The 26513-nt window shown below is 48.5% G+C and overlaps 1 protein-coding gene across 9 annotated transcripts in view; it reads left to right on the top strand.

The window, feature by feature from the left end:
- LOC107144789 (cocaine esterase-like) overlaps positions 1–23692 on the top strand; it is an 80702-nt gene extending 57010 nt beyond the window's left edge. For 4 of the 9 annotated variants that reach the window (XM_048792038.1, XM_048792040.1, XM_048792039.1 and 1 more), the window contains 10 exons: positions 7026–7167; positions 7883–8016; positions 8097–8355; positions 8749–8847; positions 9129–9269; positions 9379–9459; positions 9692–9839; positions 10222–10359; positions 10840–10912; positions 11363–12287. In XM_048792038.1, the coding sequence (XP_048647995.1) occupies positions 7026–7167; positions 7883–8016; positions 8097–8355; positions 8749–8847; positions 9129–9269; positions 9379–9459; positions 9692–9839; positions 10222–10359; positions 10840–10912; positions 11363–11549 (1402 nt within the window). In that variant the 3' untranslated portion in view covers positions 11550–12287. Of the gene's footprint in view, positions 1–3426; positions 3584–4040; positions 4063–5842; positions 6048–7025; positions 7168–7882; positions 8017–8096; positions 8356–8748; positions 8848–9128; positions 9270–9378; positions 9460–9691; positions 9840–10221; positions 10360–10839; positions 10913–11362; positions 12288–23537 lie in introns of those variants that run through there. The other 5 variants (XM_015488627.2, XM_015488628.2, XM_048792035.1 and 2 more) reach the window with 5 other exon arrangements.
- Positions 23693–26513: the final 2821 nt, after the last annotated feature.

Raw genomic sequence — 26513 nt, 5'->3', positions numbered from 1 at the left:
ACCTTCCCAGTCCTATTTTCTTTTTTAATTTAGAGACAGAGTCTCTTAGTCCCTCAACATTGCTGAGACTGGCTTTGAATTCCCCATCCTCCTATCTCAGACTCAAGAGCCACTGGGATTACAGGCATGCGCCACCAGGCCCAGCAAGGACCATAAATCTTAATACCATCATGTTGGAGATTAGGATTCAATGTGTGAATTGGGTGGACACAAGTTTTCACACCCTAGCACTTATAGCCCAAGATCTCAGCAACCAAGATTGCAAACTACTGGAAAATGTGTCTGCCTATTTAAAGCAACCCATTCACCCATCTATTTCCATCCCAGAGAGGTGACAGGCCTCACACATGTGAGAAGCAGAACTGGGTTTTTCCATTGACTCTCAAGCCTGGGCCAGCTGATTATGTCCAGGAGAGCCAGGTGGGGTCCTCAGGGTCCTATATCTTGAAGTTGACTCTTATTCTCTGTGAATCTGCAGACATGTGAGCCCCACAGTGACATGATTATAACAAATCTGAGAAGATGTTTCTCTGTGTGGTGTGTCCTGCAAGAGGCCTCGGAAAGCTCAGGAGGTCCAGAGAAGAGATTCTTGTCCCTGGTTCCCTGAGAATCTCTCCATCCAGTAAGGTGTCCTTCTGCCTTGCAGAATTCCCCCTGCAGCCTCCTGACCATCCCCCACCCACTATGGCATCCACATCATTGATTTTCCTTCTCCCCTTATTGCTCTCCCTAAGCTTCTCTGGCCCCTCCTATAAAACCCTCTCATCTTTTCTCATTGTACAAAGGTAGCAAATAATACTCAATTGCCTCTGGGTTACCTCAAATCTTTTTCTCTCAGACATTAAGAGGCTGGATTTCTCATTACAAAGACCTTGGGAGCCCCCTCTCCCCAACCTCTGACTGACATGACCTCCTGGGGCACCAGTTTTCCCAGGGGAGATATGCCTTTTTCCATTCACTACATTTAAGCCCCCAAACAAAGACCTTTATGAATTTTGGGCAAAAGATGACAATTCCATTTTGCCATTTGGGCCACCAGGGCACAGACAAGGTTAACATTAAGCCTGTTGGGACCCAGCGCAGGAAAGACTTTCCTTTTGGTGAAGACTGATGTGTGCATCCTTATAGCATTTACTGAGTTCCTGCAAGCATGCCTCTGTGTTTCAGTTCTGCAGAAGCACACTGTATTATCCAAAGGGGCTCCCACAATATGCTGTAGATTTTTAATAGATTTTTAAATAGCATTATTGTTGAGTCTAAGTGTGTGCGTGTGAATGTGTGTGTTTGTGTGTGTGTGTGTGAGTGTGTACAGTGCTAGGGACCACACCTATCACTTTGGCCTGCTAGGCAAGCACTATACCACTGAGCTACATCCATTCACAGCCCAGTGTGGAATAACTTATATACAATTAAATTAATCTCTTGGGTGTACAATTTACTCACTCTGAGGTAATATGTAAGATAAGCAAACACCACCACCACAAGTTTTACCAGTTTCTTTCACTTCCTAAACTTCCTCATGCCCCTTTGTAGTCCTTCCTTGCCCTGAATCCTGCTCTAAGGCAGTCACCTAATTGCTTGTTCCTCTAGTTGTCCTTGCCCCAAATATGATGCAAATGGACACTTTTAGGAATGGCTCTGTCACTTCACATCCTATTTTTGAGACAAAAGCAGATCTCAGATTCCTTTTCCTGGGGAGTGGCATTCCTTGTAGGCACACACCACACTTTATCCACTGACCAATTGATATACATCTGAGTGACTTCCATTTTTTGACCAATTCTAATGAAGCTCTTAGGGACATTTTCAGAAATTATTTATATGGACCCATGCTGTCATTTCTGTTGAGAAAAGACCTGAGAATAGAATTGCTGAGTCACATGGCAAGTGTGTGTGGAACTTTTAAGGGAAATAACAAACTGTTCTCCAAAATGACTCTGTCACTCTGCATCCCTACCAGCCATTTATGAGGGTATCATTTGCTCCATATCCTCTTCAACACTTGGTCTTATGGGTCTTAGATTAAATTATATTTAAAGGACATGTTGGGAAATCTCATGTTTGTTTTGACTTTTAGACTCTGCCTCCATCTTTCATTCTCTCTCTCTCTCTCTCTCTCTCTCTCTCTCTCTCTCATCTCTACAGATGTATAAAGTAAAATATATACAAACGCATACACAGGTACGCTCCTGAAACTCTTCATCATTTCTCATTATTACTATTATCTTGGTCATTGTCAAAACCAAGGCCTCTGTAAGATGGTGCCATAAATGGCAGAGCCCATGGGGACCTTCACCCTAGCAGACTCCAGATCAGGAAAAAGCATTTGTTGTCCAGTCATCACAAAGGAGCTTATAATAGGACTGAGCTGGGAGGAGGCCCAAGACCATCTATGAATTAGATCAGGAGATTCAGGGCAGAGAAAGGATCTGCCCAGGCTGGAGCTGGGGCGATGGCTTGGAGCAGAGTGCACTGGAAGGGGAACTGAGTCCACAACAGCCTTGCTGATTGGGTGGAGGTTAAGGAGAAGCAGTGCTCTCAGCATGATGGCTACTCATATCTGGATAAAGCTGATTGCTCCCCAAAGTGCATGAAAAGGACACAACACTGGGCTGTGAGAGCCTATGGGGGCTAGGGGGAAGCTAGCAAAAGTCAGTTTGCAGGGGAACCTCTAGGCTGCCTGAAGTTGACCCCCACACCCCTTCATCAGGGAAGTCAGGTTGAGGAGATCCTCCTAACCCAGACTGGCTTCTATTCACCCATGCAGGGCTCAGAATGTTTCAGAATCTCCCAGAGGCACCTAATCCCTGGGAGTTCCCTGGACCAACAGACACTCATTTCACATCTTTCCAGTGGATAAGTTACTGTAAACTGGACCTAGGTCAAATGCTGAGAGGTAACTACAGAAATGTCTTCACAAAGAAGAATCAGACAGATAAGGAAGGGGCCCTCAGAGGTTCTTAGAACATCCTCTATAAGAGATTAGGAATGATTGAAGGGCACCAAGTCAGCTATGAAGGTCACAGTCACATGTCCCTGCCACGGTGCAAGCAATTCCCCTCACTCCAGCAAGGTCATATGTATTTCTCCATCTCTGGAAATCTTCATTCTGCACCCCCCAGAGAAGCCCTCCAGGTTCCTCCAGTTACTTCGAGCTCTCTGTTCCCTCCTCTCCTCCACAACACCCTCATGGGCCTGGGTCAGCAAGGACAGGGAATTAGTGACTCCAGGTGTGAGGAGAGGGGTCCTGGGATCTCAGAGGGGCTGCAGAGGCTGTGCGGCACCTTGGGAGGTGCCCAAGGGAAGAAGAGGGGTAGGGCCCTGCCCACTGCACACTGGCTCCATGACCTCTGAGAGTTCAGAGTGACTCTCCTGCAGCACACCCATTGCAGGGCACCACCCATTTCCCAGCCTCCTCACTGTCAGGTACAAATTCCACCTGGCAGAATGCTGCTCTGCATTTCCAGGTGAAGCCCAGGAATACAGAAGCAGCCCTGGGAGCCGACCATGTGCCTGCATCGACTTCCTGCCTGGCTCATCATTGTGGCCTATGGGCTCCTGATGCTCCTCATCCAGGGCCAGGGTGAGGCTGCCATGGGGAGGGTGGTAGAGACCAGGTTGGATCTGCCAAAGTGCACAGAGACAGAGCCTGAGCCTGGAGGGAAGGCACCAGGGCGGGGGAGTTGGTAGAGAAGACAGATGAAGGGGATGAGGGGCAAGAGGGTGAGCCAGAGAGGGTCAGAGCTGCCTGAGGACACCCCCATGGAGGAGTGAGCTAGTGTGAGGGGATTGTGAGGAGCACAGAATGGGCAAGTGAGAAGCCTCCTTGCAAAGGAACAGGGATAGAGGTCCTTCCTCTCCTGTGTGTGGTTGTGGCTGTAGCTACTACTCACCCTTGGATAATAACAACAGCAATATAAGAGCTTGCTGGTTACATTTGGCTCTGAGTGTTTTGACCCCTTGGCCAGAGAAGTGCTGGCACCTTCTGTAGGAGCCAAAGGAAAGGTAATCAGCGCTGGGGGTTACAGAAGTACCACTTCTCAAAGCTGATCAGAATGACTGGTAAGTTCCCTTTCCTTGCGAACCCAAGCTGGCATGGCTTGGATTGTGTTCTAGAACAAAGGTGAAGTGCTCTGTACCTTCTAGAATTCTCGAGGCCCCTATCATAAAGTGTTGGCAGGAGAGTACCATGCCCAGGGAGTGTTAGCAGCTCTGGATCCCTCCCAAGGCAAAGGCTTCTAGTGTGAGCATTGGACATAGACCCAATTTTCCCACTCTAATCTGCACAGAGGAATCCATGCTCACTTGTCCCACTTAGACCACCACTGATAGGCTTCCTCCCTTACCCCGGGTCTCGGAGAACCAGAATTATCTCAGCAGGAAGATTTTTCTAGCTTCACTGAAAGATTCTATTTAGAAGAGTCTTTTTTTTCTTGAAATCACGTCCAAAAAAAAAAAAAAAAAAACTGAGTATGAGAGGGTATAGAATTGAGTCCCACAGTCTTCTGACCACCAAGTCCTGGCTCCTCCACAGGCCCATGTAGGTCTTAAATAGGGTCCAGGTCTTACACACTACTCTTCTTTGTCTCTCATCTAAATGGTCACATATTTTCTGGTGTGACCTTTTCCACATCTTGAAACGAGGAAACTTCACACAACTACATGCATGGTAGAGATTCCTCCTGCTGTTTCTTGCAGGGCTTCTCTTAAAGGGAGCAGCTACATAATGTCAACAGACTCCAAGCAGGAATATTTAGCAGGCTTTGTCCTTTGTAGTAACGAATATCAGGCATTAGTGGCGAGTGGCCACGTGAATTACATGAACCAAGAACCCATATGGCAAGGCATTGTGTGGAGACAGCATGTTGGTAGGGACAACAGTGTGTCTTTAGACTTGGAGAGATGCTGGCCAATTTCCTTCTCTGATCCTGTGAGTGCATGCTGCCCTGGCCTGTCCTGTACCAGGTAGCTTCAAACATCAGATGCTAGTGTACTTTGTGGGAGAGAGGAGGCAGTTTGGAGTTTTTAATTTTTCTTATGGAAACCAGCTCCGATCTACCACATTCTAGAGTGAGAACTTGAGCCTGGGGGAGGGAAGGCCCCAGTGATGTGGGAGCTGTGGAGATGTCAACAATAGCAGGAGGACTGTGGACCTGACTGCCAACTTTCTGCACCCTGAAGCACAGAGAGGACTGAGACAGCCAGAGAGCTGCATAACACCCTGATCAGGCCCATTCTAGGGGTAGAGAGATGAGTTAAACCCAATATGCCCAACATCAACTTTTGGCAAATATCATGACTTGGACAAACCAGGTATATCTAGCTTGACTTTCCACTGCCTCCTTGCCGTGATCCCCAACCTCAGGCAGGACAAGATTTGTATGGTCTGAACTCATCGCTCCCCTCCTAATGTCTCTTTCTGAATACATGAATGATGCTTCTTTATGTCATTTCTTGTCTTCTCAACCATGATATCCTTGAGAATGGGAAATTTTAGTTCTATTCCCACAATTCTAAGTGTCTGACATGACCTGGCACAGTCAGTGCAACGGACACTCTTTACCCATCAGCCCAAGAGACATTCTGCTAGAAGTTGCTAGGGCTGAAGGATGGTGGCAAGTCACAGGGGCCTGGTGAGCTTGGAAGGATAGGCTGTGACCCAGTCGAGTGATAGTGCTGGTGGGGATAGGGACAGGGATGGGCATATAGATTCTGAAGTGAATGTTGACAGATCAGGGTCCCTCCACAAGGCTGAGCTGAGGAGGGCCAACCAGGCCACAGTGATGTAGGTCAGCAGCTGATTGATGAGACCTGAGCCTGAAGTGCATCTCTCTGCCCACAGGCCAGGACTCAGTCAGCCCCATCCGGACGACTCACACCGGGCAGGTGCGGGGCAGCCTTCTCCATGTGAAGGGCTTCGATGCAGGGGTCCACACCTTCCTGGGAATTCCCTTTGCCAAGCCACCTCTAGGACCACTGCGCTTTGGAGCCCCTGAGCCCCCAGAACCTTGGAGTGGTGTGAGGGATGGGACCTCCCACCCGGCCATGTAAGTTCTCCTGGGAAACCTCAGGGCTGGGGTGGGGTTGGGTACTACAATCCCTGAGCCAGGCTGCAGTGGCTCCTTCATCTAACTAAACTGCACTGCAAGGCCTGGGGCTGTAGGTCAGTGGTAATGTGTTTTTAGCAACCTGATGCACCGGCTTTGAAACCCAGGCCCTAAATGAACAAATATAGAGAAATATATCTCTCTGCATTGGGACAATTCCCACATTCATTTTTCCAATGCAGGAGTAACTTTGGAAGGCCCCTGCCTCAGAGAGTGGAGGCATTATTAGCTCCAAGTACTGAACACAGAGCAGAAAATAATGTCCCTGGATTTGGCTTATTCCAGGGGTTCTCTCCCAGCAGGGGAGATATGTCTGGGACAGGGCGGCTAGGCTCTCCGAATCTATAAAAGACCTTGACTCCAGCAATCAATGCTACAGATCCCTGAGGAGAGCAAGTGGTGGCTCCTTGGGGACCCCACCCACAGGGCCAAGGGAAAGGGGCATGTGCCCCTGCTTGAAACTCTGTGCAGGGGTGAGGTTTTCTGAGAATCTCGAGTTGGGCTATGGGATGCCCCATTACCCTTCTGTGAGAAACTAACCTCCATCCACTCAGGCACCAGCTGTGTGGGGACACCTATGCTGTTCCAGGCCTGAATGGGGACAGGGATAAGTGGTGACTGTCAACAGAGGCAGCCAGTGTTTCCCAGACAGGGCCCTAGAGTCAGGATTGCCCAGCCGCAGAAGGAGTTGGAATCAAGTGTTCAACAATTTTGAGGCCTCCCTGGGGGTCTGGAATCCATCTCTGCTTCCCGGAGCCTGTGGCCTGGAAACCAGTAGGAAATGACTTGAAAGAAGGATCATGAGAGGCCAGGCATCAGTTAAGGCAAGGAGTGAGGTTGTCTGGGATCAAGTCAGGACCTGAGGTCTGGATTGACCACTGCTCAGCCCCTGGAGTAACTGTATTCCATTGTCACCAGGTGTCTGCAAAATGCAGATGCAATGAATCTAGAGGCTCTGAACCTAGGGAGGAAAAACTTGCCTCCCATCCCCATGTCAGAGGACTGCCTGTACCTCAGCATCTACGCGCCTGCACATGCCCGTGAGGGCTCTAACCTGCCTGTGAGTGTTAAGTCATGGTCAGTTGAAGGGTGGGAGAACTTTTTTGGGGAGAGCATTAAAGTGGGCTTGGGACATGGTTCAAGGTAGAGAGCTAGCACAATGCTGTGAAGGCCTGGGATTGACCCCAAGTACTACATAACAATACCAATGACACTGGAAGACACAGGTTCAGCTGGCCACCACTGTGGTGTGAACTACCATGAAAAGTTTCTCACTATCAGCTCCAAGAAGGCCTCTTATGCAGGCAGGTAGCTGACCTAGGCATGGAGTCAAAGAGCCCTGGATGCTCTCAGAGGCCAAATGTTCTGACCCACTGATCAACTCACCAGCTTGTACGAGATCCATTCAGGTGCCCAAAGGTGCACTTTGAGATCACTAAATTCCATGATCATCGATTATTTTGGGGGCCAGAGATTAGATGACACTTTAAATTAATGTTCAAGTGGGATAATCACAGAAACATCAGTTTTCTTTTCCTTTCCGAGTAGTTCTGAGAGGAATAGATCCATGTTCTGCTTCCGGGTTTGACTCCAAAGTATGGGAGGCCTGTTCTTCCAAATTGAACTTACTCTGTCACCAGTGCCCTAGGTCATGAGGTCCTACTAGCATTCTGTGTGGGTAGCTACACAAGCCAAAGTGGTTTTCAGATGAGAGGTTCAGCCTGGATGGAGTTGGGCACTGTGGCTACCACATGGTATATCTCCTGATTTCCCAGGTGATGGTCTGGATCCATGGTGGTGGCTTGGTGGTGGGCTCAGCTTCCATGTATGATGGTTCTATTCTGGCAGCCATTGAAAATGTCCTGGTGGTCACTGTCCAGTACCGCCTGGGAGTTCTGGGCTTCTTCAGGTAAGCCTGGGACAGGGATGGTCAATGAGGGCTGAGTAGACAGAGGACCATCCATTGATCATCATCCTTGCATTTCTTAGCACTGGAGACCAACATGCCACTGGCAACTGGGGCTACCTAGACCAAGTGGCTGCCCTACGCTGGGTCCAGCAGAATATCGCACACTTTGGAGGCAACCCTGATCAGGTCACCATATTTGGCGAGTCTGCAGGTGGCACTAGTGTGTCCTCACTTGTGGTGTCTCCAATGTCCCAAGGACTCTTCCATGGTGCCATCATGGAGAGTGGGGTGGCCCTGCTGCCTGACCTCATCACCAGCTCATCTAAAGTTGTCTCCACAGTGAGTATCCTTTACTACCCACAGCCAAATCTGCTGCCTCACACTTCAACTTCCGAGTCTCTACCACTCTGTCTGTTCCATGGGAATAAAGACCATCCAGGTGTCTCCAGAACTGGCCACCATCCCAGGGTTTCAGAGGAGCTCAAAGGTCTGAATCCACACACCTCTGCCTCAAGTGTTGATTTTTCTCTATGATCTGCAAAGTTGCACCCTGGGGGCCTTATCCTCAGAAGACCCATGGAAGAAGGTGTGATGGCTCCTCTGGCTGATACCTGAGCTTCAGGAAATGTGGAAGGATTTCACACTTGCAGCATTATACACAGGATACAATTTGATAATTAAGGGCAACCTGCACACAGCTGAGATTTTGGCAACACTGCCCTTTCTTTACAGATGGTGGCCAACCTGTCTGCCTGTGGGCAAGTAGAGTCAGAGGCCCTGGTGAGCTGCCTGCGGGGCAAGAGTGAACAGGAAATGCTAGCTATTACCAAGGTAAGGATGAATGGACATTAGTGAGGAGACAGGGGCTATGGTATAAGAAAAACACAGTGCTTTCCACTGTGGAAAAATGATCTCATTTCCAAGGCCTGATTTTCTTGTATCCTCATAGCCTTGGATGGGAATTGAGACAACAATATGCCGAACCAGGTATAGAATCTCTGAATGTTGGTCTGAGACTCAAGGGATTAGTTAGGATGGGTTGGAGTTAACTCAGGTATCATTAGAAAAGAGACTTTCTTTCCTGTACTCCTGGACTTTGAATGCCCCCTTAGGCCTTCAAGATCATTCCTGCTGTGGTGGATGGGGCCTTCCTACCCAGGCACCCCCAGGAGCTTCTGGCCTCTGCTGATTTTGAACCTGTTCCAAGCATCATTGGTGTCAACAATGATGAGTATGGCTGGATCATTCCCATGGTAAATCCCATCTCCAAATCTCCTTGATAGTGTCAGGTGGGAGTAGCTTCAGACTTCGTAGGTCCTGGTCATCTCACCCCCAACTCTAGATTATCTTTTCACCACACAGCTCATGGGCCCCCCTGAAATCCAGAAAGACCTAGACAGAGAGACCATGCAAGCTGTTCTGCAGAGAATATCAGCACAGACGGTGAGACTCCTTGGGTCCTGCACCAGGCAAGAGTGCAGCCAGACACTCTTCCTTTTCAGTAATCCCCAGGAGCAAAGATTGATCTATGTGCATTTGTGAGTGGGGTCACCACACAGCTTGAAAGCATTGCCCTCCTCCCTGACACATCCCAAACCCCAACCCCTACCCTCAAGCTCCTGCCTCCCTGTCCCAGAGACTGCTTAACATGACTCTCCCTGGTCACCTGGACTAGATGATGTTGCCTGCCGAATGTGCTGACCTATTGATGAAGGAGTACATGGGAGACAACGAGGACCCCCACACCCTCCGACTACAGTTCCAGGAGATGATGGCAGACTTCATGTTTGTGATGCCTGCACTCCAAGTAGCACATTATCAGAGTGAGTGTGTCTGAACCTGAATCCTGGCTTCCTAGGAGACAGCTCAGAGCTGTGGGTCCCAGGTGAGGTCTGGTGTCAGGTCCTGACACATGTCTTTATCCAGACCCTTGTCCCAGGCACCTGAAGGCTCTCATCTCAGTAAATCTTTATAGGTGGAGTAAGACATAGACATCACACACATTTTACAGAGGAGGGAACTAAGGTAGTGTCACTGAAGGACTCGCCTGTCACCACACAGCCAGGAAGTCCAAGACATGACTTAACAAAGAGCCTTGCAACTGCCTCTGATCCATTCTGGGCTTCCAAGCCACTGTGAAGATTCAAGCCAGCTTGGACCCAGCAATCGTGTCACCAAGAGTGACACATCCTGTCCACCCTCCAGGTTCCCATGCTCCTGTCTACTTCTATGAGTTCCAGCATCCGCCCAGTATGTTTAAGGACATGAGGCCACCACATGTGAAGGCTGACCATGCTGACGAGATCCTCTTTGTCTTTGGATCCTTCATCAATGGCATGAGAGGTGAGCACTCCTTGTTCCACAGGAGAATTCTCATGACTACAAGGTGACAATTGCTCTCATTGTACAATGAGAAACTGGGGCTAAGAGAGAACATGGGATCCAGTGTCTACCATCTTACAACTCAACAGGTCATTCCAGGGTTAAACCTTTCCAGTCCAATCTATGCTCCTTACCCCTGTTCCCACCCTAAACATGGTGTCTAGCATGGGAGAAGACGAGGTTGGTTTAAAGCCAAATCATTTCTTAAATGATTTCACAGTATCCAAAAGAAGGAGACTGGTAGGCCAAGGAGGAGCCCAGTGTTGATTCAGTTAAAGGCTGGGAGTAGTAAAGGCAGGTTGGGCAAGCTGAGGGCCTGGCCCCAAGACTGTTGTGATAGGGAAGGGTCATAAGCCTGGGGCTGGGGTGGTGATGTGGCCCAGGAGTGGACAGCTGGATGGGGTTGGCCAGGACCTGGACCCTTGCTTTCCTCCCCCACAGTGAAGCTCACTGAGGAGGAGGAGCTGCTGAAAAGGAGGATGATGAAGTACTGGGCCAACTTTGCTCGAAATGGGTGAGGACACCTGCACCTCTCAGCCTCCCATGGCACACGGGCCCTCCAGTGCTCCTCTTGTCTGAGGTGACCCCATTAGCAAATGTGTGTCCTTAATCACATCCTAGCCCCCTCCCCAATGGGAAGACCCACACTAAAAAAGGGTGCTTTGTGGGTGCAGATCACTGGTCTCTTCTCACAGTGGTCCAGAGGGTGAGCCATAGTGCTGGGCTACCATGAAAGCCAGCCTCTCACAGGGAAGGACAACACAGGCCAGGTTGCTCTACCATTTGTGGAATGACACTAGTGAGAGGTTATTGTTTTCCTATATCAGGACACCTCTCCCCATTCTCAACACCCCCATCTGCCTGACTGGCTTCCCTGTCCAAAATTGGGGTGGGTAGTCAGATCTCACTTCAACAGAACTCAGACTGACCCTCACCCTGCCCTGCTGGGAGGGCATGTGCACAGGAACCCCAATGGAGAGGGCCTACCCCACTGGCCACTGTTCGACCAGGACCAGCAGTACCTGCAGCTGGACATCCAGCCTGCTGTGGGCCAGGCCCTGAAGTCACACAGGCTGCAGTTCTGGACCAAGACCCTGCCTCAGAAGATCCAGGAGCTAAAGAGGGCTGAGGACAAGCACACAGAGTTCTAGATTCCTTGTCAGGAAGACAGGGGTGTGCTAGGTGTGATAGGGTCTTCCTGTGGTGCCCACACATGCCCACCAAAGAACCATGGTTGACCCACTCATTCACATAGCTCTTCGTCCATACACTTTGCCATGGGTCCTCTGTTGTTAGACACACTCAGTAATTCCCAAGGAGGCTGTGGATGGGTAATCCAGTGCATGCCCACCTTCCTCCTCACCCCACTGTGCCTGAGTCCCTCCCTCCCTTCCTCCCCTCTCCTTCCCTACAATCCCTTCCCCCTCCTCCTAGTTGCCACACCCTCCCATGCTGGCAGAGAAGTTTTAGGAAGCAGAGCTGGTACTTTTCTGAACCCCTTGCCCACCTCTCAGCAAGTACCCCATGTTCTCATACCAGTGAGACCTCTATAGAAAAGCTGTACACCAGAAGCCCCAAGGTTTTACTCCATCAGGCTGCTGTAACAACAACAGCAACAGCAACAACAACAACAACAATCTAGTGAAGCACGGTGGCACATGCCTATAATCCAAGTAACTCAAGAGGGTGAGGGAGAAGAATTACATATGCATCCCAGGCTGGCCACTTGTAGAGACCTGAGCTCAAAATAAAACAACAAATCCTGGGAGAGTAGCTCAGTGGTGGAGTACTTGCCAAGCAGACACAATGTCCTGGGTTTGATCACAGTGTTACCAACAAAATATAAACAAATAAACACAATAAACTGTGTAGCTGATGAAATATGCAAACGTGTTGACTTCTGTGGAGGAGGTAACAAGTCCAGAATCAAGGGTTAGCAGATTTGTTGTCTGGGGAGGTCTTGCTTTGGTTTCTAGATGGCACCTTCCCACTATGTCCTCACTTGGAAGAAGGGGCAAACAAGTTCTCTTGGGCCTCTTTGGCAGTTCCTAAACACAGTCCCCTCCCAATGATTCATCACTTTCAGACTGGCTTTCTTTCTTTCTTTCCTGGTTTCCATCTACATGACCACAACTCACCCTCTGGAGTCACCTCATACTCTTACATGTTGCAGCTTCCTCCACCATGGAGTGGAAAGGATGATGTACTGTTGACTTAACAAGTTCAGGGACATTTTAGCAGACTTTGTCCATGACTGTCACAATACAAACCTGAGGCATCTGGGACTGCTGTCTGTGTACATTAAATGAAAAGAAATTTCACCCAGTAAAGAATTCTGTAGGCAACATGTTACTGGGAAGAGGTACGTACCACCCATACCCCCTTTTTGGTACTGTGTGTACTTTTTGGTACAACCCTGGATAACAGGGTTGCTTTACCACTGAGCCATGTCCCCCAGCCCTTTCCATTGTATTTTGATGCAGAATATCACTAAATTGTTTAGGGCTTTGCTAATTTGCTGAGGCTAGCCTCAGCCTCCTGAGTCACTGGGATTATAGACATGCAGTGCGTATGGAGTGTGCCTTTTGACTTGGAACATATCTTAGTTCGATTTGGGGTGCTAAACCAGTATGACTGACCTGACACTGGATGATTTGTAAAGGAAATAGATTTATTTAGCTCACAGTTTTAGAGCCTGAAAATCTCTGATCAGCTGACGGTTTCTGGTTCGGTCTTGGTGAGGGACTTTCAACTATGTCATAAAATGATAATGGCATGACATCCTAGGATTTTGTGGGAGAGAGATCACTTAGTAAGAATGAAAGCAATAGACAGGGAAGAGGCCGACTTGCTCTATTTATAAAATCTCACACTCACCTCAAAGGAATTAACCCACTCCTATGAGAGCTAATCCACTCTGAAAGACTAGCATTAATCCTTTCACATGGGGCAGTCCTGAGCCAATCACTAGGTCCTACTTATGAAAGGTACCACCTCACTGGGGACCTGTCATCCATGATAGGATCCTTTTGGGGGCAAACCCATCCAAACCATACCATTCTGCCCCTGCCCTCCAAGGTTCACATCCTTCTTTCAATGCAAAATGCAGTCATTCCATGCCTATAGTCCTCAAAGCCTAAAACCTTGCCAGCATGGCTCCAAAGAGCAAAGTCCCAAGTACCATCTGAAACTCAAGGCAAATGACTTCCAACAAGTTACATGGTTTCAGGATACAGCCTTGAAACAGGCACAGGGCAGATAGATAGTCCTGTTTCAAAAAGGAAGAAAAACCAGTAGAAAGGACTCCCAGACCTCTAGCAAGTCTGAAAATAACCAAAGAAGACACTAGATCCCCAAACTCCAAGTCCAGCCTCCTAGACACAGGGCAGGGTACTGGTCCCAGGGCCTTGGGCAGCCCCACCCCTGGGGTGATGCTGCTTGCAGCCCACATGGCTGCTCTCTTGGGCTGCATGCCATGGCCTGTGGCTTTCCTAGGCTGGCATTGCACACTGCCAGTGGCTCTACATTCTGGGGTCTCAAGAGCAGTGGTCCCACTCTCATGGCCTCACTAGGCATTCTGGTGAAGAATCTTTGCAGTGACTGCACTCCAACAGCAGGGCCTCCAGAACTTTCCTTTGAAACCCAAGGGAAGCTGTTGTGACAGCAGAGCCCTTGGACCTACAAAATAGCTCCACTTGGGCATCACCAAGGTCTGTTGCTTGCTCCCTTTGGAGCAGCATCAGGAGTCATGCCTGGGCTTTCGTGAACCATGGTTGGACAGACCCAGAGCATTTTGCTAGAACACAAGGAGCAGAATCCTGAGACAATGCTGGGGCCCCTTCCATGGTCTTCTGGGCTCCTGATGGAAGGGCACCTGGAAGATTATGTGTAGGCCTCAGGCCTTCTCTCCCATGGTTTTGAAGCAGAGAGCCTGGCTTCTTCCCAACCGTAGTAATCTCTTTCCCATCCTCTATATTCTCACCCAATCTCCCATTTTGCTCTTTAGGTGGGCAGACTGTGCATTCCCAGTGTTTTAGGGTATGCTTGCCTTTGCCAAGTATCATTGTAAATCTCACTGAAAATGACCAAAAATAACCACACAACTCCTTCTACATTTTGCTTAGAAATGTTGTTCCCTGATTCCTCTAGGTCTTCAATCTTATATATGGCCTTCCATGACGTCTTTAAGCTTGAATAAAGTGTAGTCAACTGTTTGCAGTGATCAAAGGCAGCCTTTCTTCTAATTTCCACAGATGGCTCCCACTTCCTTCTGAAGCCTCCTTAGGATGGCCTTTACTAAGCACATTGCTATCAGCATTCTGAATAATACCACTTAACCAATCTCTATGATGTTCTAGCTCCTTCTAGTCTCTTTATCGTCTGAACTCTCACCAGGAATACTGATAATTCTCCATTTACAGCAGTACAATACTTTTCTTTCTTTTTCATTCTTCAACTTCTTTTGTTGTTGTGTTCAGGGGATTTAACCCCAGGGGACTTAACCACTGAGCCATATCCCCAATTTTTTTTTTTTTTTTTTGAGATAGCATCTTGTAAAGTTTGTAGGGCTTCATTAAGTTGCTGATACTGAGGCTGGCTTTGAATTTGCAATCCTACTGCCTTGGAATTCTGAAGTACTAGAATTACAGACATGCACTTTCAAGCCCAAAAACCCAAGACTTTTCTTAACTACTCCCTCAAACTCCTCCAACGTCTGGTTGTTAACTAGTTCCAAAGCCACTTCCACAGTTTCAGGTATTGTTTGAGAAACAACACCACACTTAGTACCAATTTTCTGTCTCAGTTTGCTTTGTGTTTCTGTAACAAAATAGCCAACACAGGGTAACTATAAATAAAGTAATTATTTTGCACACAGTTTTAGATATTGAAAATCAAGATCAGGTGGCCCTCTCTGGTCTGCCTCTGTTTTTGTTTTTGGTCTGTTGTTGTGGTTGACACTACTAGGGATGGACCCAAGGATGATCTGCCACTGAGCAACATCCCTAAACCTTTTTGTTTTTCACTTTGACATAGGCTCATGCCAAGTTACTGAGCCTGGTCTCAAATGCACAAAACTCCTGCCTCAACCTCCCAAGCCTCTGATATTACTGGAGTGCATCACTTTGCCTGGCTCTGGTCTACCTCTGGAGAGGGCCTTGTAGCTATGTCATAAAGTGGCAAAGAAATGATATAGCAGGAGTTTATGAGATAGATCATACGGCAGGAGCAAAGCAAGAGACTGGAGAGTGGCTAGGCTGCCCTGTTAGAACATTCTCGCTTTCCAGGATATTAATATACTCCTATGAGATCCAATCCACTCCAAAAACCTTAGTCATGGTCCAATCACCTTCCGTTACACCCCACCCCTTTATAGTCCCACCTCCTCAATGCTGCCACACTGGGAACTAAACTTCCAGCACATGAATCACTGGTGAACAAACCACATCCAAACCATGGCAGAAAGATGATACTAGACTGTCTTCTCTGGAGCCTTTACCTGGCTGCCACGCCTAGCCTCAACCACAGCAGTTGACACATATTGATACATTAGGATCCACCCTGGGCAGGGCAGAAGGAGATCCCTGAGGTTGTCCTTGTCTTTTGTTTTTTCTAATGGAACCTGGCTCAGATCTGCCAATTTCTGCAGAGGCAGAACTTGAGACTGTGAAGGGAAGGTACAAGAGGTGGGAGCCACTGCAGGTGGCAAAAACATCAGGAGGACAGTGGCCTTACTGAACACCTCCCTGCACAGAGCGAGATGTAATTGCCCAAGAGCTGCACAGCACAGAGGGATGAGCCTCATATGAGCCAGAGAGGAAAGTTAATGAACCCAATGTGCCCATCAGCCACTTTCAACAAGTATCTGGACTGTCACAACCTAGATTATCTGAAATGCACCCTGTCCTTTGCACCATTGTTCAAAAGCAACCCCAGCTATCACATCATGGGTAAATTTTTCATGAGTTCCTACTGAAAAAAAAGAAGAGGAAGATTGATATAGATATTACTATGGATATACACATAAGTAGATCAATAAAGGTATTTCTGCAATACTGTGTGTTTTCATTATAATGAAATATCTACTGAAATGTTCTAATTTATTATACAATGATACTGATAATAGTCTTTACTAAAAAACCCAGATTCAAATAAGGTTCATAATTTGCAAATAGTAGATCATAATACCAACTTTGAAAAATAATTATATTCCACCCATTTCTTTTTTAGTTTACACACAAAATTCACCTCTTTTCCTCCATGTAAACCTAACCCCACCATACATACCCTCCAGTCTGCTCTCTGTGTCTATGTATGGACTAATTCTGGCCTGTGTCATCAGAATACAATCAGGAGGCAGTTGTGGAGAGTCACAGTGGGATAGGCAGAAAGTTTCTGAAGCAAATGTTGACAGATCAGGGTCTTTCCACAGGCGGAGCTGAGGAGGGCCCACCAGGCCACAGTGCTGTAGGCCAGCAGCTGATGGGCAGGCCTGAGCCTGAAGTGCATCTTTCTGCCCACAGGCCAGGACTCAGTCAGCTCCATCCAGACCACTCACACCGGGCAGGTACGGGGCAGCCTTGTCCACGTGAAGAGCACCAATGTGGAGGTCCACACCTTCCTGTGAATTCCCTTTGCCAAGCCACCTGTAGGACCACTGCACTTTGCAGCCCCTGAGCCCCCTGAATCTTGGAGTGGTGTGAGGGATGGGACCTCCCACCCGGCCATGTAAGCTCTCCTGGGGTCCAGGAAACCTTAAGGCTAGGGTAGGGAAAGGTACTTCTGTGGTTCCTTCATCTAAACTGCTCAGGCAGTTTTCCTCTGCATTGAGAAGATTCTCATATGCGTGTTTCCAATGAGAGAGGATCAGAGTGTAGCAGCTGCTAACTTCCGCAGGCTCCCATCTCAGGCCTTGGCACCCAGAGAGCATTAGTTGCAAAGACACATTTGTCCCAGCTCACGTTTTGACAGAAGTTCTCTGCAGCCAGCGGATGTGTGTCTGGGAGAGTGTGAGTTTGGCTTTAAGAACCTATAAAAGGGCTGAGGAACTTCCGGACCCGGGGGCTTAAACATGGACGTGCGCCTGAGGAACTTCTGGATGCTGTGGCCTAAACATGGATGCCTGAGGCACTTCCGGATCCAAGGGCCCAAAGATGGACGTGCACCTGAGGAACTTCTGGATCCGGGGACCTAAACATGGATGCCTGAGGCATTCCAGATCCTGAGGCCTAAACATGGACGCCGAGGCACTTCCGGATCCTAGAGCCTAAACATGGATGCTGAGGAACTTCCAGACCCAGGGGCTTAAACATGGACGTGCACCTGAGGAACCTCTGGATCCGTGGGCCTCAGTATGGACGCCTGAGGAACTTCTGGATCCAGAGGCCTAAACATGGACACCTGAGGAACTTCAGGATCCTAGAGCCTAAATATGGATGTGCACCTGAGGCACTTCTGGATGCTATGGCCTAAACATGGATGTGCGCTCGAGGAACTTCCAGATCTGGGCACCTAAACATGGACGTGCACCTTTGAAACTTCTGGATCCGGACCCGGGGGCCTAAACATGGACGCTTGAGGCACTTCCAATTCCGAGGGCCTAAACATGGACGTGTCCTGGAACTTCTGGGTCCTTGTGCCTATAAAGGGCAGGGCGTGACTCTCAGAAGGGACGTGGCCCATGAAGGGGAGCTGAGTATGGGGCCTGTTGGGGGGAAGACTGAGCTGTCGCACCCTGAACTTGAATGTGACGGTTGCCTTCCCCTGGGTGTCACTTCCTCCCCTTCCAGGCGGTGCGGGGGAGGAAGTGAGACCAGACGCAGGGGCCAGGCCACCGTCTTTCTCCTCGCTTAGCCAGGCGCCCAGCCTGGCTGGGGATGGGGACGTCTTATGACACTAGCTGCCTCCTATATCCCTGACCCAGGACCTCAGGGACCACAGGCAGGGAGTGCTTGATATGATTCTCCCCTGGCCATTGACCCTCAGCCCTGGGGTCTGCCCAGGGAGAGCTCTGTCTCCCAGAGGGTCAGGGGGCACCTGTGACCTGCTGCTCCTTACACACTGTCATCCTGGGCGAGCAAACGTCAGGACACTAGATGCTACTGAGAGTGACATCTCCTAGATGGGCGGCTGGGGACTTAGCCTCTATCTCCTGGCCTCAGACACTGGATGATCCCTCCCAAAGACAGAAAATAACCCCACACTGCCCAAGACTTATTTTTAAGCTTTGGATTCTGAAATTTTCCCGCTGCCACCTTCTTTGTGAAGCCAGTTTTTTAACAGAGACAATATTCCAGGGGGAAAAAAAACAACAACATGGAGTCAATCAAACCAAGCTGACACATCTGGTCCTCCAAGAGAAATCTGGTTTGGAGGGAAAACAGCCATTCTCAACTGGCAAAATACTGAAGTTCCCTTGTCCTTATTTTCTGTAAGCAAAATAAATAATCTGATGTTAACTCATCAAATTATTTTTGATGAGTGCTTGGCTCATAGGAAAACTGATTCTGTTTTATGGAATGAAGTGTTACCTGATTTTAAAATTAAAAATGAAGCCAATTAGGATTGTTAAATTACACTGTCATAATTCTGTTCTTTGATAGAAAAAATAAATAAACCTTTAAAAAGAAAAGAACCTATAAAAGACCCAGCAGTACATACTCTAGATTCCTGAGGAGGGAGCAATAGTGGCTCCTTTGGGATGTCCCCTCTACATTCACTATGCAAGCCCACAGGGCCAGGGGCCAGAGACCAAGGAACAGGTGCAGGTGCTTATAGCTGGAGACTCTGTGGGAGGGGTGTGATTCCCTGAGAGTCTCCTCTACCCATTCATGTACCACCTGTGTGGGGACACCTATGACAGGAATTATTTGGTCAACACATGCAGCCAATGTTTCCCAGACAGGCCCCTAGAGTCATGATTGCCCAGCCTCAGGGGGAGTGGGATGCAAGTGCTCAACAACCTTGAGAACTCCTGGAGGTCTGGGCTCCATCCCAGCTTCCCCCGAGCCTGTGGCTTGGAACTTGGTGGGAAGAGTCTCTGGAGAAGGATCAAGTGTGAGCAGGGTTGAGGGGGAGTGGGGACCGGGGGTGACTGACAGCACCCAGACTCACTCTGGACCCAAAGTCTGGTTTTGCCCACGGCACAGCTCCTGGAATAAGTGCTATTCTCACCAGGTGTCTGCAGGATGTGGCTAGGAATACACTGGTTGTGAACCTCTTGAATCTGACCCTCCCCCTCATCCCATGTCAGAGGACTGCCTGTACCTCAGCATCTACTCACCTGCCCATGCCCATGAGGGCTCTAACCTGCCTGTGAGTGCCAAACCTTGGTCAGCTGCTGAGTGGGAGGACACCTGTTTTGCAAGAAGATTTTTTAAAGATGAGAGTAGCCTGAGCCCCACTGCAGTGTGGACCCTGATAAAAAGACTCTTACTAATAGGTTCAAGAAAACCTTCTTACTTGGGGTGAGTAACTGAGTCCTGGGCATGGGATTATAGAGACCTGGATGTCCTCAGAGGTCTTAGGCTGTAGCCCTAGGGTAGATCCAATACACAGACAACCCATTCATACCAGGGAGAGACAATCAGGAGCTCAAGGACTGAACTTTGACGTGACCCAAATTCCTAAACACTGATTATCTATTGAGCTAATAAAATGGGGAACACTGGTTAATGTTTATGTGGGACTTTCAGGGAGACACCCTTTTATTTCCATCTCAAAGGACTTCTGGTAATAATACAGACAGACTTTGATATATGGGAAGACTCAAAGGCATAAGCAATTTTGGATTTCTGAATGAACCAGAGTCACTTGCCCATAAGAAATATCTTGTCACCTGCTGGGGTGCTGTCCATGTGGGTAACTACTCAAAGACTATCAAAAAGTGGTGGATAGAATAGAGATAAGCCTAGGGGGGATTTGGGCTGGGTGAGGGCTACATGGCATCTGTCTTGATTTCCAAGGTAATAGTATGGATCCATGGTGGTGCCTTGGTGGTGAGCATGGCTTCCGTATATGATGGTTCTATTCTGGCAGCCATTGAAAATATGGTGGTGGTCACTATCCAGTACTGCCTGGGTGTTTTGGGCTTCTTCAGGTGAGCCTGGGACAGGGATAGTCAATGGGGACAGAAGAGACAGATGATAGTCCAGTGATCATTGTCCCTGCCACTTTTCAGCACTGAAGACCAGCATGCCACTGGGGCTACCTGGACCAAATGGCCGCCCTACTCTGGGCCCAGCAGAATATCGCCCACTTTGGAGGCAACCCTGATCAGGTCACCATTTTTGGCGAGTCTGCAGGTGGCACTAGTGTGTCCTCACATGTGGTGTCTCCAATGTCCCAAGAACTCTTCCATGGTGCCACCTCATCTCATGTGAGGTGGTTTCCATGGTGAGTGTCCTCAACCACCAAAGCCAAGATCCACAGCCTCGCCCCTCACCATCATAGCCACTTCTACTCTGTCTGTTCAGTGGGGACAACAACAGTTGGGGTATCTTCGAAATTAATGTTGCTCCAAAGATTGCTCAGGGGTTCAAGGGTCACCTTCCACACACATCTACCTGACAGTGGTTGATTTTGGTCTATGGTTGCAAAGCTGCACCCTGGGAGCTTCATCCTAAGAAGAACTATCTAAACAGGTTTGATGGCTCCTCTGGCTGACACCTGAGCTTCAGGGAGGATAGAACAATTTCATACCTGCAGCAATCCACACACAACACCCTTTGAGAATTAGGTGTCACCTGCACTCATCTGGGACTTTAGACAACACTTGCCTCCAGCCTGGAGGGATGATCTAGACCCTGCCTGGTCCCTTTACTGATGGTGGCCAACCTATCTGCCTGTGGGAAGGTGGAGTCAGGGGCCTTGGTGAGCTGCCTGTGGGGAGCTGCCTAGTGGGGCAAGAGCAAAGAGGAAATGCTGGCTATTACCAAGATCAGGCTGAATGGTCATGGGTATTGAGGAATGGCATGGAGACTAAGTGTGGCAGAATGCTCAAATTCCCTTCAAACTCTTGGGACAGTTACCTCATTTCCATACTAATGTCTGCCTTTGAATTGGTGGAACAGGCCTTGAGGAACTACTCATGGTACATTTTAGGATGGACATTTAGGAGTGAGCCAGCAAAGGTGGAAAGCACTCAGAGGATATCAGGAATTTTCCAAACCTTGACCGTGCTTCCTGTCATTGAGTGTCCCCTCAGGCCCTCAAGACCATCTCTCATGTGGTAGATGGGACCTTCCTGCCCAGGCTTGAGGAACTTCTGGCTTTGGTTGGTTTTCAACATGTCCCCAGCATCGTTGGTGTCAACAATGAAGAATTGAGTTGGCTTCTTGCCACAGTGAGGTCCATCTTCCCACGCCCTGTGTCTGGGAAGCCCTGAGGAGATTTCACACATTTGTTGCTCTAGGTTCCTCCATCTCTAAATCAAGACTTTTTGCCACCCAGGGCTCAGACTCTGCTGACACCCAGAAGGAAATGGACAGAGGGATTGTGCCGTCTATTCTTCAAAGCATGTCGGCACAGTTGGTGAGGTTCCTGGGGTCTTGAAAAAAATCTAGAGGACACCAGGCTCAGTGGTACATACCTGTAATCCCAGTGACTCAGCAGACTAGGCAAGAGGATCACAAGTTCAATGCTGTCCTCTGCAATTTAGCAAGGCCATATCTCAAAAGGGCTGGGGATATGATAGATCGAGAGTGCGCCTGGGTTTAATTTCCAGTACTGAAAAAAGGAAAAAAAAATACAGGGAACACTAGATATCCTGTTCACTCAACAAACCCCAGCAAAAAAGACTGACCTGTGTGTTTGATAATATATGAGGTCACCCCACAACTTGGTCCTTTCATCCATTCCCTGTTCATCCGCCTACCCACAGGCCTTTGCCTTCCTTCCCCAGAGCTTGCTTAAAGGACTTTCAATGATCCCCTGTGCTAGATGTTGCCTGCTAACTTTGGTGACCTGTTAATGGAGGAATACATGGGAGACAATGAGGACCCCCACACCTTCAGACTCTACCTCACAAAGTGATGCTGGACTTAATGTTTCTGATTCCTGCACTCCAAGCAGCCCTTATCAGCGTGGCCATATCTTTGCTGAATTCTGGATGCATAGGAATGCAGCTCACAAGTGTGGGTCCCAGGTGAGGTCTCTGGTGTCCTGGTTTCCACATGTGTCTTTATCAAACTCTGGAAGCAATATACTTGGTAGCCCTCATATAGAAAATCCTCATGGTTAGTGTAAGAGACAGACATCACCTCTATTTGACAAATGAAGAGGCCGATTTAATGGCTTTTAGTGATTTCCCCATGAGAACACAGCAAGGAAGTCCAAGTTTATGATTTACCAAAAACCTTTTCTACTACCCCTGCGCCAGCTTGGGGCTCCCCTTTCCATTGTCCAGATTGTATCCAACTTTGATACATGGGTAAAGCAGGAGAGCTCCAGGTGAGGGGGCCATCACATCACAGCCTGTTTATGCACCCAGGTTCCCATGCCCCTGTCTACATCTACGAGTTCCAGCATTGGCCCAACATCTTCAAGGACATCAAAATGCCCCATGTGAAGGCTGACTGTGATGATGAGATCACTTTTGTCTTTTGATCCCTAAAGGACAGTGAAGGTAAGTCTTCCTCATTCACCAGGAGCTTAGATAGAGCCCTAGCTGGGTCCCCAAGGGATGTTGCTGTAAACATGAGGAAACTGTAGCTCAGAGAGAGAATAGGATGAGGGATCCACCATATTACAGTTCATAAAGCTGCTTTAGGATTAGAATATAAGTCCTTTCCACTCCAATCTGGGATCCATCTACCTGTCCCCACCTTAATCATGGTATCTAGCATAGGAGGAGACAAGGTTGGTTAGAGGCATAATCATTTGTAAAATGACACCCCAAGGTCCAAAGGTAGAAAGGACCTACTGGGCCAGTGGTGAGCCAAGAGTGGCTTCAACTAGAGACTGGGATGAGTAAGGGAAGGTTGGGTAAGCACAGGGCCCAGACCCAGGATGGTTAGTGTAGGAAAGGGACTCAGCCTTGGGACCCAGGGACAGGCTACAGCTGGGGTGGTGAGTGTGGCACAGGAGTGGACAGCTGGATGAGGTTGGCCAGGACCTGGACCCTTGTCCTCCTCCTCCTACAGTTGGGCTCACTGAGGAGGAGAGTGCTGAGCTGGAGGATGATAAAATACTGGGCAAACTTTGCTCGAAATGGGTGAGGACACCTGCACTACTTAGCCTCCCGGGGGCATGGGCCTTTCATTGCTCCCCTTGTCTGAGGTGACCTCATCAGCACATATGTGTCCTTAATCACATCCTAGCACCCTCCCCAACTTGAAGACACACACTGCAAGAGGGTGCTTTGTGGGAGCAGGTCACTGGTCTCTTCTCACAGTGGTCTAGAGGTTGAGCCATAGTGCTGGGCTACCATGAGAGCCAGCATCTCACAGGGAAGGGCAACACAGGCCAGGCTTCCATGCCCTGTGGGGAATGACACTAGTGAGAGGTCATTGCTCTCCTATATCAGGAAACTTTTACCATTCTCAATGCTCCTGCCAGCCTGACCACCTGGCCCGCCAAAATGGGTTGGTAAGGGTAAGGGTAAGTCTGAGCTTAGCAGAGTTCAGATTGAAGCTCACCCTGCCCTCCTGGGAGGGCATATACACAGGAACCCCAAAGGAGAGGGCCTAACCTACTGGCTATTGTTCCACCAGGACCAGCAGTACCCGCATCTGGACATCCAGCCTGCTGTGGGCCAGGCCCTGAAGGCACACAGGCTGCAGTTCTGGACCAAGATCCTGCCTCAGAAAATGCAGGAGCTACAGGGGCTGAGGATAAGCACACAGAACTCTCGCTCCCTTGTCAGGAAGAGATGGATGGGCTGCGTGCAAGTGGGGTCTGCCTGTGTTGTCCTCTCTTGCCCTCCAGAAGCCAGGGTTGACCCTCTCATTCACAGAGCCATTCATACACTTTTATCTATCCATTCAGCTAACACTGATAAAGAACTCACCTCATGATGTTCAGTGGGTTCTCTCTTGTAAGATACACTCAGTAAATCCCCCCAGGAAGCTGTGGATGCCCACCTTCCTCCAATGGGCCTGAATATACTCCCCACTAGGCCTAAGTATATTCCTCCCTTTTCCCCTCCCCCTTCAGTACTTTCTGTCTCCTCTCCTCCAAGCACCTAGACACTCTTCAAAGGAGGGCTATGCTTTCAAAATGTTGCCCACACCTGAGTGTCAAAATCCCACATCTACTTCTCAGCAAGTCTCATGTATTCTCATCTCTGACATTGACCACTAGACAGACTAGACCAGAAAATCTGTTTACCTAAACCCCTAATCTTGGTACATTCAGACTGCTGTAACAAATATCATCACAAAGTGGGTAGCTTATAATCAACAGAAAATTATTCAGAGTTTGTGAGGTTTTTTCCAAGGTCAAATGCCAGCCTGGCATGGTGGCACACACCTGTAATCTCAGCAACTCAGGAGACTGAGGAAGGAGGATCACAAGTAGGATACCAACATCACCTACTTAGCAAGATCCTGTCTCAAAATTAAAAATGAATAGGACCAGGGATGTAGTTCAGTCACAAAGTTTCCCAGGGTTCAATCCTCACTCAGTACTGAAAGAAAAAGAAAGAAAGTAGGATGCCAGCAGAGTGGGAGTCTGTCAAGAGCTTGCTTTTGGCTTTTTCACTCATGGATGGCACCTTCTCACTGAGTCATTACATGGTATAAGGGACAAATAATACCTCCCATGACCCTTTTGAAGCAAGAATTAAAGATAGGCAGTCAATGTAGATCGTAATATGGTCCATGAAGAAAATGGAGGCCAGGTGGAGTTCATGAAGTTGGAGACCACCCTAGGAGACTGGAATGGTAATGCCTCCTGAGCACTTTGTCTACCAGGATTCCCTGCCTATACTGCCCCTCCTAAAAGGTGGTTCATGAAGCACCCCCTGAACAGACAGGGAGCTGCTAATTAAGGTCCCCTGGGATGCAGCTCCCTTCTTTTCCCATCACTCCACCTTGGCCCTTCCAGCCCACCTGCTTCTCACCTTTTGACCATTCCACCAGTATTTCCTGTGCCTAGTCAGGAAGGAAGAGATAAGGGGGAAGAGAGCAGAAAAACAAAGAAAGTCTAAAATGTCTAAAAGGTGCAGGATGCTCTCACTTCTTGGGATACCAGGATACCACCAGCTATGGCCCCCTTCTTCCTCCCAGGAGAAGTCTGTATTACTACTTTTTGAATAAAACCTCCATTATAGGCTTGCCTTGGCACTTCTCTAGTGTTCAGACTTAAACATTGGTGGAAGAAGAACGCATCACAATAACCGGTGGTTTCCTATTCATTCCCTAAGGACCCTAACTCTTCTGGTACCTGGGCTTGAACTCAGGGGCTGAGCTACATCCCCATTACTATTTTGTATTTTTTAGAGACAGAGTCTCTCTGAGTTGCTTAGCACCTCAACATTGCTGGCTTTGAATTCCCCCTCCTCTATCCTCCTGTCTGAGCCTCCAGAGCCACTGGGATTACAGGCATGCACCACCATGCCCAGCTAGGACCCTAAATCTTTTTTTTTTTAATTTTTTTATTGTGGGTTGTTCAAAACATTACAAATTTCTTGACATATCATATTCCACACTTTGATTCAAGTGGGTTATGAACTCCCACCTTCACCCCATACACAGATTGCAGAATCACATCAGTTACACATCCATTGATTTACATATTGCCATACTAGTGTCTGTTGTGCTCCGCTGCCTTTCCCATCCTCCACCATCCCCCCTCCCCACCTCTCCCCTCCCCTCCCCTCCTCTCTCTCTACCCCCTCCACTGTATAACCCTGAGGGTCTCCTTCCATTACCATGCAATTTCCCTTCTCTCTCCCTTTCCCTCCCACCTCTCATCCCTGTTAAATGTTAATCTTCTTCTCCTGCTCTTCGTCCCTACTCTGATCAATAAGTGACTTTTGATAATTGGTATGGCTGTTACTAATTCATTAAGGTGATAGCTACATGATGGTAAGAATAATAGCATATTTATATGTGATACTATTACATTACAATATAGTTTTCTATGTACCAAGATCCTGCTTATACATTTCATCTGAA

This window comes from Marmota marmota, unplaced genomic scaffold (genome assembly GCF_001458135.2).
Source record: "Marmota marmota marmota unplaced genomic scaffold, marMar, whole genome shotgun sequence".
Classification (NCBI taxonomy): Eukaryota; Metazoa; Chordata; class Mammalia; order Rodentia; family Sciuridae; genus Marmota; species Marmota marmota.
This window is presented reverse-complemented; position numbering and strand designations above follow the sequence as displayed.